Consider the following 15,769-nt stretch of genomic DNA (forward strand, 5'->3'; position numbering starts at 1 on the left):
TATTCACCTTGTGCTTGCACAGAGAGCAAAGATCAGCTAGAGTTGCAAGCCTGTGCCCCTCAGGTCTTCTCTAAGAATTCATCCAGCCCTGGGCATTCAAGTAGCAGTCTACATTTCCTAGTATGTGTGATATCCCTTTGAAGTACTTATTCTTCAAATATCTTAACTCCTCTGCCTTTTTATTTTGAGGCTTTTTAGATTGTCTGTTATTTATGTAATCCATTGTCTTGCCCCTGGCAACTACTTTTATTGTCTGTCTTTAAATCTTTTTGAAAGATGATACTCTTTCAAAAAAAAGGGAAGCCCTTCAAAACACTCTGCCACAGTTTTTGAGATCGGGTCCATGGTGTTCCCTTTGGCACCAGCAAGCCATACTAGTAACTCTGTCTGCTGTCCCTGTGGGCACCATAGAGTTGGGGGAGGGGAGACGGCATACAGGTAAGCAAAAATACTATTGTGCTCTCTTATCAAATAAAATAGACTGTTAGGCACTTCTCTCTTTGTTATACGTTTTTATTAGATTACAGATGTCCATAAAAGATGTCTTGTCATTTTTTTTTTTTGGCAGGCTAAGAGTTGCTTCATTGGAGGGCCTCATTCTTGAGGTTTCTTACTCCTCCATTTTCCATGACATCATTTCTTTTTTTCATTTTTGAAAGATTGATAATTCAGTGTTCATGGTTTTTTCCTCTCCACTCATCAGTTTTATTCCATTGTCTTTCACCTTACATAGTTTCTACCAAAAAGTCTGATAAAATTTTTTGTTTTTCTGTGTGTGAGGAATTATGTTTTTTTAGCTTCCTTTTGAATTTTCTTTCATTTTTAGCAATATTATATTTTAGATATTATTCTTGGGAATTCTCTGGTCTTCCATCTGTGTTTTAACGTCAAATTATTTTTGGAAAGTTCTCCTGTGCTATCTCTTCAAATATTTATTTTGCTTTGATCTTTCTCTCTCCTTCTGGAATTCTAGTTATACCTATGTTATTCTATTAGGTATTGTGCCATGGCCTGTCTTGGATGCTCTCTTTTGTCCCACTTCCTCTGCTACTTTTTTTTTTTTTAATAAACTTTATTTTTTAGAGAAGTTTTATGTTCACAGTAGAATTGAACAGAAGGTAGAGAGATTCTCCCTATAACCCCTGTTCCCACATACATATAGCCTCTCCCACTATTAACATCCCACATTACAGTGGTATGTCTGTTACAATCAATGAACCTATGTTGACATTATCCCCAGTGTCTGTAATTTACATTAGGGTTCACTCTTTGTGTTATATATTCTGTGGCTTTTGATAAATGTACAGTTAGATGTACCCACCATTCTTGTATCATACAAAATATCTTCTCTGCCCTAAAAATCTTCTGTGCCCATTTAGTCATCTCTCCTACCCCATAACTTCTGGCAGTCACTGATATTTTTACTGTCTCCATAGTTTTGCCTTTTCCAGAATGCCATATTGTTCAAATCATATAGTATGTAGTGGTTTCAGATTGGCTTCTTTCAGTTAGTAATATGCATTTGAGCTTTCTTTGTGTCTTTTCCTGGCTTGATAGCTCATTGCTTTTAAGTGTTAAATAGTATTCCATTGTCTGCATGTACCACAGTTTATTTATCCATTCACCTCTTAAAGGACACCTTTCTTTCCTGTTTTGGCAATTTTGAATAAAACTGCTGTAAACATCTTTGTGCAGGCTTTTATGTAGACATAAATTTTCAATTCATTTGGGTAAATACTAAGGAGTGTGCTTGTTGGTAGTACTGGTTGATTGTAGTCTGTGTATTCTGGCATATTCATTTTATTCTAAAGTAATTTTCAAAAGACCTGAATAGACAGTTTTCTGAAGAAGGTATATAAATGACCAAAAGCTACATGAAAAGGTATTCAACATCACTAGTCTTCAGGGAAATGAAAATCAGAGCCATGATGTATCACTTCACACCTCTGTTAGGATGGCTTTTATCAAAAAGTTAAGAGATATATTCTGGTTGAGGATGTGGGCAGAATGGAACCCCTTCACTGTTCGTGCAAATGTAAACTGGTAAAGCCTCTGGAAAACAGTATGGAGGTTCCTCAGATAATTAAAAACTACCATATTACATAGCAATCCCACTTCTGGGTATATATCCAAAAGAAATGAAATCATTATCCCAAAGAGATAGATGTACTCCCATGCTCATAGCACCATTATTCACCATAACCAAAATATGGAAACAACCTTATGTGTCCATTGATGTATGAGTAAAGAAAACTTGTTGTGTCTATGTGTGTGGAATCACTTATATGTGGAATCTTGAAGCGGGGGTGGGGAATTTGTAGAAAAGTGGTTGCCGGGGCCAAGTGGTAGGGGAAATAGGGAGAGGCTGGTTAAAGGGTACAAACTTTGTTATAAATGAATATTGTCTGAGGATCTAATGTATAATATAGTGACTATAGTTGATAACACTGTTTTGTGTAATTGAAATTTGCTAAGAGAGTAGAACTTACTGAATGTTGGGACCAAAAAAAAAGGAAAAGTAAATATGTGAGGTGGTGGATTTGTTAATTAACTCAATGGGGGAAGCCCTTCATAATGTATCCATATATCAAATCATCCCGCTGTAAGTAACAGTTTTATTTGTCAACTGTACCTCAGTAAAGCTGGAAAAAATAATTTCTTTCTTCCTTTCTTTCTTTCTTTTTATTTTAGTTAACAGGATTACCTTTGAGGTTATTTTGAAAGTTTTGAGTTGTACAGCACTTGATTCTTTGCTCCATTGTGGAAAGAGCTTTACAGCAATGATTACTTCAGAGTTACCAGTGTTACAGTAAGTATTATAGCTTTCTTTTTATTTTTTTAAAATGCATGTAACACTTTTCTGTATCAAAATGCTCTCATTAATAAGACATCAAATATGTTCTCTGATAGTTGGGTAATATGTTTGAAGTAAAAGAACTATCAGAGGATGTAATTACTATATCCATCTATAGCCCTTGCATCATAATGTCAGCATGTTCTGTGTTACTGCACAAAAAACATGTTACACTGTCTTATATTAGGAGTCAGCAAACTATGAACATGGGCCAATCTGGCATGCTGACTGTTTTTGTAAATAAAGTGTTATTGGAATAGAGTCACACTGATTCCTTTGCAGAATGTTTATGACTATAAGTTGTAATAGAGAATGAATTAATCTGCAGAGCATAAATATTTTGTTTGACTATTTACAGAGAAAGTTTGTAGACCTCTATCCTGTATCACACTGTGTGTCTAACCCTCTCACCCCCATGCCAGAACTTCTTTTCCCTGAGATTGAGATTGTGATTGGTGAGTTCTTGGCATTTCTGGTGGCAACTCATTATTAGATTTTTTTTAGGGTTGTAGGACAGATCTAGAATTTGATCTTATTATGAATTCTCTGGGAGATGTGATCAGGGTAATGGCAGATACTTTTCTTTTTATAGGTGTCATTAAGCTACAAATTAGGAATCTGCATACTGTGATCCTTTATGATAACAGTGCTTTAGATATAATGAAAGTGACCAACAGTATATGTAATATTTATGTTTTTATAGTCCCAGATCATTTATATGTGTCTTCTCCAAGAGACTGTAGTCACCTTCCAGTGGTCTCCTGGCCTACTGTTTTTCCTCTGGAGCTCTAAGACAAAAAGCTATCCAAATTACTTTACGTGCTAAAAACCCATCAATACCTACCCTCCTTTGTTTGTCTAAATATAGGAGATACAAGCCCTTTCTATTTACTTAACTTCAAGCCTCTGTATTAGCCTTAACTTGAACATAATACCAAGTTTGGAGGTCTCCATATAGTATTTGTTCTTCGTATTTTTGTTTTTCTTAATTCTGCCTGCAATGCCTATGTGTATCTTTCCTTACCTGGCCATCTTGGTAGTCCTGTGGGTCTTGGCTAAAGTATGCCTCCAGCAAAGCTCCTCTGACTCCTCAAAGTTGGGTAGGTTCCCTCCTGTGCTCTTGTCATACTCTACCCTTTTTTTAATAGTATCATACTTAACATAATGTTTTATAACGCTTTCTTATTGTTTTTGTCTGAACTTTGTACCTTTGTGCTTTATTATTTTTTTTCTTTATTTTTTTTTTGCGGTACGTGGGCCTCTCACTGTTGTGGCCTCTCCTGTTGCGGAGCACAGGCTCCGGACGTGCAGGCTCAGCAGCCATGGCTCACGGGCCCAGCTGCTCTGCGGCATGTGGGACCTTCCCGGACTGGGGCACGAACCCCTGTCCCCTGCATCGGCAGGCGGACTGTCAACCACTGTGCCACTAGGGAAGCCCTGTGCTTTATTTTTGTATGGCCAGCTCCTAGCACACTGCTGGGCATTAGGCACACCCTTTGTAAAATATCTCTTTGATTAAATATAAAACATAGGTTGTATTTAAATAGATTATATTTAACAAGCGATTGCATGGGCATGATAGTATTTAACATGTTTTGTGGATAACTGTATTTTTCATAAAAATGTAAACTTTTAATACGATAATGGATAGTAGTGATCTGCGAGATGGGTAAATGAAATTTGCTTTTAATCTATCAGCTGGAGATGTACTCTTGGTGAAGTTGAGATCTAAGAAGCATTTATTGAGTACATAAAACAATTTTCTGAGGATATTATCTTCATCGATTCATCTAACTATACCATGTCTACATTGTAGAGGAAAGGAAACATGATATGTCTTTTAGTATTGGTAAACTTCAGTTTCTGTCATTTGTAAAGTGAAGATAACATATTGGAAATTAATTTCTAAAGTCTCTTCAAAAACAGACAAATCTTTTGATCCCGTGATTGTTAATGTTGTGTTCAGTAGTGATTTTTCTAATTGAGATACTAGAAAGGTCACTCTAGTGAATGACCTTATTATTTCTTGGCTTGCTTAGTCATTATAATGACAAATGAATTTGTTACCTTAGCGTGTTTACTGTTGGGTTGGCCAAAAAGTTCGTTCACGTTTTTCCATTACATTGTTGGAAAAACCCGAATGAACTTTTTGGCCAGCCCAATATTAAGCATCATCAAATATTGACAATTACCACATATTATATATTCCACCAAATGTTGTAGTACAAGGAACTGTGTTAAGCTCTGGGGAGAAAGAGCAAGTGGAAAAGACTCAGTCCTTGTTGCCATGAAGCTTATATAGATAGATATTAATCAAATAATCACAAATGTATGGATTTAAACTGCCTTTGGTGCTATGAAGGTAGGATAGAGGATTTTATTAGAACTTTAACACATGCCTTGATTTAGTCTACTTTTCTAAGGAAGAGACATGATTCTTAAACCTGAAGTGGAGGGAATTTGGGGGAAGAAGAAGGGATCAGGGTGTTAATTCCAGACTTAAGGAATGGCATGTGCAAAGACCCTGAGGTAGGAGGAATCATGGTATGTTTGAGGGACTGAAATAAACCTGTTATTTTTCTTTTTTCAGGATTGAGGATGGAGAGTGGTGTGAAATAAGGATTGCAAGTAGGGTAGGGCTGGCTGTATTATACAGGGACCTGGTAGGTCTTATATTAAGAATTTTGAGGTTTTTATCCCCTAGAAGCAGTAGGAAACCACTGTAGGGTTTTAAGCATGGGATATATATATAATAAGATATATACTATGAAAATCACAGTTAGTACATATAGTGATTAGATTGGAAGTGGCAACAGAAGAAGCAAGGAGTCCTATTAGGTGAAAGGTGTTGCAGTGTCCAGGCCAGGGATGATAACAACTTGAACTAAAATGATTACAGAGGAAATGGAGAGAGGAAGACAGAATTTAGAGAGTTTTAGGGAGCAAAAAAAATCATTTATAAGGTTCGATCTGATTCTTCCATTCTCTTATGTCCGATAGTCTTATAAATGTGCTTTTTGTAGAGCAGTTGGTTGACGTTTGAATTTGCATACTCCTTGATCCAGCATTCTCTGTCTAATCTAGAGAGAGATTTGTTGATGTGTAATAAGAATTAATGTGCAAGGACAGTTGTTACATCTCTGTTTGTAATAGCTTAAAAGTAGAGACAATCTAAGTGCTCATAGATAGGGAATGTATTATGGAGTACCATTCAGGAATCCTATGTATTTGTATGGAAAATTCCTATTAATTTAAATTTAAAAAATTAAAATATATTGTTTTGTATTTATGTATATATGTACCAGAACATAAATATTTATGACAGAGTATTGATGAAACTGTAAATAATCTTGTTCTGCAGATTGAGGTTCAGAGTTAGGGTATGGTGAAGTGAAACTCTTCCTTGTATTCTTATATCTTCTCTTGCTTGAAATTAAAAAACAAAAAATTATGTATCAGATTCTAATAAACAAATAAATGTACATATATATACTAATTGGAGTATGTTAGTTATCTGTTGGTAATAGCTGTCACCTTTTAAGCTGGCTGAAGTTTGCGGAATTAGAAGACAATTGTACTTTTTTCTTTTGTCAGTAAACTATATTGCTCAAGGTTAAATTAATTTCACTGATGGGTCACATATTATATGATGGAACCAACCTGCTTTTGTAGTTGCCTGGAAATTTCAATAAGCATCAAAAGCACTAGTGTATTCTGTCCACGTAAGAGAAATACAAAACATATTATTTGCATTCTAGTATCCTGCTGTGGAGATAGAGAATTCACGTTTACCTTGAGATCTAAGTGGACCCTGCCACTTGCTAGTTGTGTAAATATGGACAAGATGATCAAGTTTCCAGATCTTTTGTTTCCTCATCTGTAAAATTGGGACAGCAGTATGTTTTCTTACAAGGTTTTGTGCATATTTATTCTAGATAATGTATATAAACCAGCACACAGTATATGCTAAACAGTCTATTTGGACTGTAGTGAGGAGAAAAAGCAGAATGATTTATTGTTCTTTAGTACAAATGAATAAGATCAACTAGATCAGTGATTGAAACACTTACTGATAGTGGCTCAGAAGCCTGTTTTTTTTTTGGCGGTACGCGGGCCTCTCACTGTTGTGGCCTCTCCCGTTGAGGAGCACAGGCTCCGGACGCGGAGGCTCAGTGGCCATGGCTCACGGGCCCAGCTGTGGGCTCTTCCCGGACAGGGGCACGAACCCATGTCCCCTGCATCGGCAGGCGGACTCTCAACCACTGCGCCACCAGGGAAGCCCTCAGAAGCCTGTTTTTATACATATTATTGGACCACAGCAACATCCATTCATTTACGTATTATCTATGGCTGCATTCATGCTATAGTCCCAGAGTTGAGTAGTAGATACAGAGACATTAAGACCCCTAAGCCTAAAATATTTATTATATAGCCCTTTAAGAAAATGTTTGCTGACCCTTGGACTAGATCAATATTACTTACAGTTTTAAATACCAGATTACCTTTGAAGATTTGCAAGCAGAGAAGGAACATGATATGAGAATATTAGTGACCGTAGTGTGTAGAGTGGCTTGGACAAGGGGAATAGTAGAAGCAGGGAGATAAGTTGTGATTAATTCAGGAAGTTGTGATTATGGTAATAATCATGAAAAGAATGAGAGACTGAGTTAGTATACAGAGGACAACTCAGGAGGACTTTAACTGACGGCACAAAAGGAAGACTGATGTGATTATAGGAATTTGAGTAAGACAATAACAAATTTATATAACAAAGCACACTTGGGCATTAACTTACTAAATCAGGTAACCAGTGGTATTACCATGAACAGAGAGCTAGGAATAGTCAGAATTGGAGTTAATTTTATATGTGTTATTTGGTGAATTTGAGGTGGCATGCAAAGAAGCATGTTACACGTGCAGTTGAAAATCTTGAATTACAGATAGTTAGGTCTGTGATAATATACTGAAGTCATTTGCATAAAAGTTACACATCGAGTGGATGAGCTCTCCAGGAGAGGGTAGTTTAAAGGGAGAAGAGCAAACAGTAATGAAATGAGCATTGAGGAATCAACACAAGGAGGGAATGGAACTAAGAGCCTTCAGTGGTGCAGTTTCAGTAAGTTGTGAGTTGAGCTTACCCTTCCTTCTATTTGCTTTGTACCCTTCCTGCTGTTTGCAGTTTTATGCAGATCCTTTATACAGTTAGTAATGTAGAACTCAGTGAGGATGTTTTTGTTAATACTATCTATACCTTTTTAGTGCCATGCTGGGGCCAGCCTGTACTGGCCTGGAGAGCTGAATATTAAATTTCCAGGAATTTTGTGACCTCGTTCAGTATAACATAGCCATTATAAAAAGTTAAATTATGCAAACTTAAAATTAATTAAATCATGTTAAAAACAAAAGTAATAAATACTCAAAACTCATCATTTCCTAATTATTTTACATCCTACTGTTTTCTGTGTTCTTGAGGTTTTTATTTACACCTATTGTATGTATGGTGGAAATACTTTTTAGTAGTGTACTGCTACTGTTAATTACTTCTCAACTCTGTATTTGGTGATGTCACTTTGGTAGTTTGAATTTGGCTGTGGGGGGAGCATTCACATTATGAAAATCAGCAAACACTACACATCAGGGCTCAGTTTATTGTTTTGTTGTTTGTGGACTCAATAAAGTGATGGAGAAATTGTTAATAACAGATTAAACTTAAAGGTGTATCAAGTCTATAGTCATTACATTATGATACCACAAAAAATTGAGGACGTATCCTTCTAGTGTTCGAGAACTATTATGTATTCCGTTCAGTAAAAATGTTGCTCCCAACATTGACCAATTAGTGAAGTTCCCACAAATGTCTTTGTCATTTCATTTGCATTCTATTCATTAAAGTGAACAAAGATATCAACTGTCTTTCATGTCAAAACCCTATTTGTTCATCAGTTGCAACCATAGGTTAGCTAGGGATACAAGAGTTTGGCAAAATTATCAAAATCATTTTATATGAATCAATTAGCTGGATAGAATTTACAATAAAGAATATTGTGCATTTTATTATTCTTTGTAAGTTGCATGCTATGCATCCTTTATATTGTTAACATTTCTAATAATTTATGCATATATTTTTTGAAGAGCCAGTTGTTAAACATTGACCAGCACACTTTTATTATTTTATAAAATGAATAAAATTTCTCCCAAGCTTTTGTCTTTTTTATATTGAAGAATTAGTCTTTTGCAATTGTTATTTTGCATTTATATGTTGTATAGCAGCTGCCATTTCCACAGTCATTTCCTTGTCTGTATTTCTCTATTTGGGGAATCATTTTATTCAGTGTTATGTGATATTAGCAGGGAGGGTAACATTTTCAATTTGCTAAAGATTTTTTCTGAAAGTGGAAGTATAAACCACTTCTAATCAGCCATATGTGTACATATAGCAGGAGGTAAGGAAACCAGTGGAACAGAGCTGCATTATAAATATGTATATATTATTAATTTGTTCACTAAAATAATATATCATATTTTCTAGGGATTCAACTAATGAAACTACTGCCCATTCTGATGCTGGCAGTGAACTTGAAGAAACAGAGGTCAAAGGAAAAAGAAAAAGGGGTCGACCTGGCCGGCCTCCAGTATGTATATACTTGTCTTCTTTGTTCCTTTAACGGTTACCAAGTAAAGGGGCTTGATATGAGTTGTTAATTCTAGTATTGTTAACACTTTTTCAAATCTTACTGACACATCAGAAATTCTTGGAAACTTTGCTTCATAAATTGGCTTAGTAGTGGTTAGAAAAAGGATTTCTGCTTTCCATGCTTCTCTTGTAAATAAATGGTGGTCCATGTGAAGGCATTGAGAAGATGATCGACATGGAATGAGGTGTAGTTAGTTATGATTTCTTTCCCTTTATTTTTAGATGCAACTCAGATTTCCTGTGAGCTCCTAAGTATGCATTTTGGTAGTATTTGGGTCCAGTGTCAGAATATATTCTCATTTATACATGATTGCGAAATCTAGAAAAGCTCTAGGTATCCTTACTTTGAGGTATATCTTTTTGTAATCTGAATACACAAGTCGTCATTTAATTGAAGGTGGTATAAACTGTCAGAGACAGTAGTATCAATGTGTCATTGGGTTAAGGCTTGTACTATGTTACACTCACCTTTATGGTGGGATTTGCTATTCATAGTTTTAAAATTTTATTTTATAAAATTTATTATGAAAAATTTTAGCCTCCTTCTCTAGGAGGCATGATAGTATAATAAACCCTCCATATAACTCTTACCTAGCAGTTACCAAGTCATGGCCAGTCTTTCTTTCCCATGTTATTTTGAAGGTCATTCTAGACATAATTCCATCTTTAAATATTTCAGAATATATCTCTAAAAGATAAGGGCTTGCTTTCTCTCTTTTTTAAACATCACTCCAATATCATTATCATAATGCAAGATAACAGTATTTTAGTAACATCACTGATTAACACATTTAAAGTTTATAATCATTTCATAAATATTATCTTTTAAAAAATACAGTTTGTAGTTTGAATCATGATCTACTTATTGCAATTGATGGTTATGTTATTTAACCAGTTCTTATATATGTATGTCCTTTGTAGTGACTTAAATTTTTTTTTTATGTTATTGCTGTTCTATCAGTATTTATCTGTTTGCCACAGTCTTTAATTAGCTTCGGTGAAACTCCGTAACTTTTACTTTTCCAGGACAATCTAACAACAACAACAAAACGGATAGAAGGATGACTTCTACAGTTTTCTCTACACTTGCTTTTATCCTCCACCTTTATTTAAAGGGAGAAAAATAGTGGAGGAAAAGACGTATATTATAGTTACTCTTTATAATCCTTCTTAATTTTTAGAAGTATTTGGTGGTACAGTGTTCCTTAAAAAACATTTTGGGAAAAGTGAAGAAGTCTTGTACTTAGAAGCTGAAGACTATTTTAGTTCCCCTTGCTAGTATGTGATTTTTCTAAGACTATAGGTGAGTTGCATTGCTTTCTCTAGGATTCATAGTTTATAGGTACCAAATTGGAAATAAGACTAAAGTTGCTTGAAGGTTGTAGAATAAACTGCCTACATGATTGCTTACTTGAATTTGTTCCCCTCCAATTAAAATTCTTTACTTGAAGATTCAGATTAAGTGCTGTCTTCTTGAAGAAAACCTTTTTTTTTCCCTTAAAGAGAATTTATCACCCCTTCAGCAGGCTATTGTATTATTTTTTATAACCTATTTAATTTTGACTTGTCTACAGCTGTATCTTTGTAATATTTTGCTTTCCTGATGAAAAGGAGTCTGTGTATCCAAACGCTTAGCTCTTTTCTGGTTAGAAATTAGATTTTATTTTTAGTGAAATTGCTACTACATAATCTAGCAGGTAAATAGTACATGTTCATCCCATGTTTATACAATTAAAAAAATGTCAGCCTGCATAGGATAGTAGCATTCTAGAGACTTGTATTAGACTTTAGTCCATATTTTCACACTCATTAGTTCACATGGCTAGCTATACTTCCACCTGATTCAGACCTATTTCTTGATCTTGGAAACAACAGAACTTCCTGAGTTTCTGCTCTGGGGTTCGTACTGAGCTGAAGCTTTTTATGTCATTTAATCTTCACACCAATACTAGGAAATAGGTCTTATGTGCAGTTTACAAAGTAGAAAACAAAAATAGAAAGTGGTATTTTGCATAAGGTCACAACATTGCATAAGTAGCAAAGCTAGGATTTCAATTCATAACCTACCTCCCAAACTCTTTTCCTCAAGAATGCCAAAATGCCAAGCTGTTAATTAAAATTGAGAGGTATAATTGTCAGAATGATCATATTTGAGTTATTCCACAGTACCTGTTCTGAAGATTGCTTGGACATTTTCTATTGACTGGCTCCATTTTGAACAATTCTAAGTTTTGACTGATACACTCTTTGTTTAGCTATTTTAATACTGTTCATACTTGTTAAGAGGACCTCATGGATCTCTGGTTTTATTAATTTACTCAGTCAAATGAAAACAAATAATATAAGGACCTCTGTTTTGCACAGTATTATTTTCTCTATTTCTAAATTCTTAGGAGACATCTCATCTTTGGTATTTCTTTTCAGTATACTGTTACTTCAGAGAGGTTTGTTTCTTATTAAACCACTCTTATTTTGCAGATGTCCTAATTCATATTTGTTATTATTGTGGCTCTCTATCCAAATGATTATTGATCTCTAAACAAACACTATATAGAATCATGTTTATTCTACCCCTGTGATTGTATTAGCAAATAATGGACATTATTTCTCTGTCTACACAGTACTCCCTTGGTGATGTCCAATCTCATGACTTTAAACACCATCTCTAAGCTTATGTCACCCAGATTTTGTCTCCAGCTTGGACTTTACCCCTGGACTCCAGACGCATATTCAGTGCCCATTAAGAATCTTCATTTAGATATTTAATGGGCCCAGGATGTTAAAAATACCCAAACTTTCAAGCTTCCTATCCCCTGCTCACCCCTTTTCCATAATGGCAGCTTCGTGCTTCTGGCTGCTCAGCTATAAATCTTGTAGTCATCTTTGAGTCTTTCTTTCTCAGCCTATATCTAGACTATCAACACATCCTGTCTAATTGATTTGCAAATTGCATCAGTCATTTTTTACTACAACACTGGATTCAGTCACCATAATGTGACTTTGATGAAACTTATGAGGTGTGCTCCTTGTCTCAGGGCCCTGTGTCATCTTCTCACTGGGGCTTCCCTATGGATGGTATCTAGAATTGCGTATCTTCCCTCCTACCCAAAGGGACTTACTGTCCCCTTCCTCCGTGTGTGTGTGTGTGTGTGTGTGTGTGTGTGTGTGTGTGTGTGTGTGTGTGTGTGTGTGTGTGTGTGTTCCCCTTCCTCTATAGTACTTATTGCCATCTAACGTAGTATACCTTTACTTATTTGCTTTTTGTCTGTCTCCCCCTACTAGAAGGTAAGCTGCATGAAGGCAGGGATTTTTATCTGGTTTGTTTACTGCTGTATAGTAGTGTTTGACTTTCAGTAAGCGTTTATTGAATGAATGAATGGTGTTTAATTTTGTTAAATCATCACTCTTTTTACCCTCAAGTGTTTAAAATTCTTTTATTTTGAAATAATTTCATACACAGAAGAATTCCAAGAATTCTGCAAAGAATTCCTATGCAGATTCTTCATGCAGATTGTCCAAATGTTAGCATGTTACTACATTTGCTTTATCATATTTTTTTCTGTCTATGTATACACAGACACATAAATGTAAATATATATTTATATATAAAAATTTATATTTGATACCAATTATTATTTTTGAAAGTTGCAGACATGAAGCCACTTTACTCTTAATGCTTTAGTATGCATTTTCATAAAATCAAAGATATTCTACACAACAACAGTACATGTTTGAAAATCAGGAAAATAATATTGATATAATACTGACCTTATGTACATATACTTCATTCAGATTTTGCCTGATGTCCTAATAATGCCCTAAGCAAAAGAAAAAATATTTTTTTCCCTTGGTTTAGAATCCAGTCCAGGATTTCATGTTGCATTTAGTTGCCATGCAAATCAGCACATCTGTAAGCTAACCCATCTTTAGTCTCTCGTTCAATGTTTTATTAAGGGTTTTGTTCTCTTTATTCTATTTAAGTGAGAACCAGCACTTATATTCTTAGCGTTATTTAACTTTCATATTTACGTAGGCTGAGTAAGAAGGGTAAATAAAAAGAGATATAATTTTTACTTTTATGTCTGTGTATTCATACACATAGAAGATGGAGCATAGCATACACAACAAAATATTAGCAATGAGTATCAGAAGGAGAGGTTAACAGGTGAATTTATAAAAATTGGATATTCTAAATTACTTGGTACTTTCGTTTATAATCATGATTTTCATGATATCATTTATATATTTTACATAATTTTAATGGCTACATAGTATTCTGTGTGAAATTATTTATTTAAGTAGTCTCCATTGTTGAACATTTATGTTAAAAATTCTTCACTGATTTAAACCATGCTGACATAAACTTATATCTCAAAAATAAATTTTGCTCTAGAGCCATAGATACTTTTTATCCTAAATTCTTAAAAGTAGAATTGATTACTCAAAAGATGTGCCATACGTTTTGAAAGTTTTTGATGTGTATTATTGGGTTGCCTTTTACGCAGCAAAATATGGCATTACCTGTTTTATAGTAAGTTGAATTGAGTACACTGATTGTTAAATATTTTCTAATTTTTAAGTACTGTAACATTTCATCAGTATGTTCTGAAATATTGGTCATTTGTGTTTCCGAATTGTCTGTTGGTCATTTTCCATACCACTTTTTCTATATTTATTTTTCTAAGAAATAGAAATCTCTTCTTAAAATATTTTTTGTGGCTTAAACCTACATACTTTTATGATCCCTTTTGGAAATATATTTATCAGTTGGACTTGTATCTCCTCTTCTCTGTCAATTAGCTTGTTGTTTTATTTTGAAAATTTTTCATTTAACTAGAGTTTAGTTCTGACTTCCTTAATTTTGCTAAAAGATACCATAATTTTTCCAGGAATCTAGAATTAAAATGTGAGTCACTATTTAATTTCCTCATCCCAGGTCCCTTCTCCTCTCTCCTATATGTAATGAGATTCCGAATCTCATGAATTTTTATTTCACAATGTCTTGTACATCAGTCCCTTTTACATTTCCCAAGTTCCTTTCTTTAGGCCTCACTTTATAGGAGTCTGTATTATTGTCTTCCTAAGTTGAGGCACATATTAGGGAAGAGATCCGCTTTCTGTTAGTGGAGGAAAGATTTCCTAGGCAGGTAGTAGTTGGGGTAGATGGAGTAAGCTGATCATGTTCTACCAGGGAGACTATATCTCTAGGATGAGTGAGCATGCAAAGATCTGTGCTGAGCTACATCTGGGCTAGAGCTAGTTGTCCCTGAGACAAACTGATAATGGACAGAACTCTAGCTCCAGAGGAACTGGGTTACTGGCCAGGTTACTAAGGCATTAGTAACCTACCAATTAAGACAAAGGCTCAGTTTTTCTGTGTTTTTTTTTTTTTTTTTGCTATTAATTTATTTAAATTGGAGCATAGTTGATCTACACTATTGTGTTAGTTTCAGGTGTACAGCAAAGAGATTCAGATTATATATTTCAGATTATTTTCCATTATAGGTTATTATAAGATATTAAATATAGTTCCTTGTGCTGTGCAGTAAATCCTTGTTGTTTATCTGTTTTAGTAGTTTGTATTTGTTAATTCCATACTCCTAATTTATCCCTTCCCCCCTCCCTTTCCCCTTTGGTAACCATGTTTGTTTTCTATGTCTGTGTGTCTGTTTCTGTTTTGTATATTGATGCATTTGTATTATTTTTGAAATTCCACGTAGAAGTGATATCATATAATATTTGTCTTTGTCTGACTTATTTCACTAAATTTAACATTCTTTGGGTCCATCCATGTTGCTGCAAATTTCAGTATTTCATTCTTTGTATGGCTAAGTAATATTCCATTGTATATGTATATTACGTCTTCTTAAGCCAGTCTGACTGTTGATGGATACTTGTGTTGTTTGCATGTCTTGGCTATTGTAAATAGTCCTGCTGTGAACATTGGGGTGCATGTATCTTTTCGAATTGGAGTTTTCATTTTTTCTGGATATATACCCAGGAGTGGGATTGCTGGATCATATGGTAGCTGTATTTTTAATTTTCTTAAGGAACCTCCATACTGTTTTCCATGGTGGCTGTACTGATTTACATTCCCATCAACAGTGTAGGAGCGTTCTCTTTTCTCTAGATCCTCTCCAGCATTTATTATTTCTAGACTTTTTGATGATAGCCATTTTGACCAGTGTGAGGTATTGTGTTGCATTTCTTTACACTAAGAA

General features: G+C 34.8%; 1 protein-coding gene across 2 annotated transcripts in view; it reads left to right on the top strand.

The window, feature by feature from the left end:
* Positions 1–15,769, top strand: part of STAG1 (STAG1 cohesin complex component) — a 435,356-nt gene that overhangs the window by 125,050 nt on the left and 294,537 nt on the right. For both annotated transcript variants that reach the window (XM_060149789.1, XM_060149788.1), the window contains exons 2-3: positions 2,692–2,809; positions 9,384–9,486. In XM_060149789.1, the coding sequence (XP_060005772.1) occupies positions 2,781–2,809; positions 9,384–9,486 (132 nt within the window). In that variant the 5' untranslated portion in view covers positions 2,692–2,780. The remainder of the gene's footprint in view (positions 1–2,691; positions 2,810–9,383; positions 9,487–15,769) is intronic.

The sequence above is a fragment of the Lagenorhynchus albirostris genome, chromosome 5 (assembly GCF_949774975.1).
Source record: "Lagenorhynchus albirostris chromosome 5, mLagAlb1.1, whole genome shotgun sequence".
Classification (NCBI taxonomy): Eukaryota; Metazoa; Chordata; class Mammalia; order Artiodactyla; family Delphinidae; genus Lagenorhynchus; species Lagenorhynchus albirostris.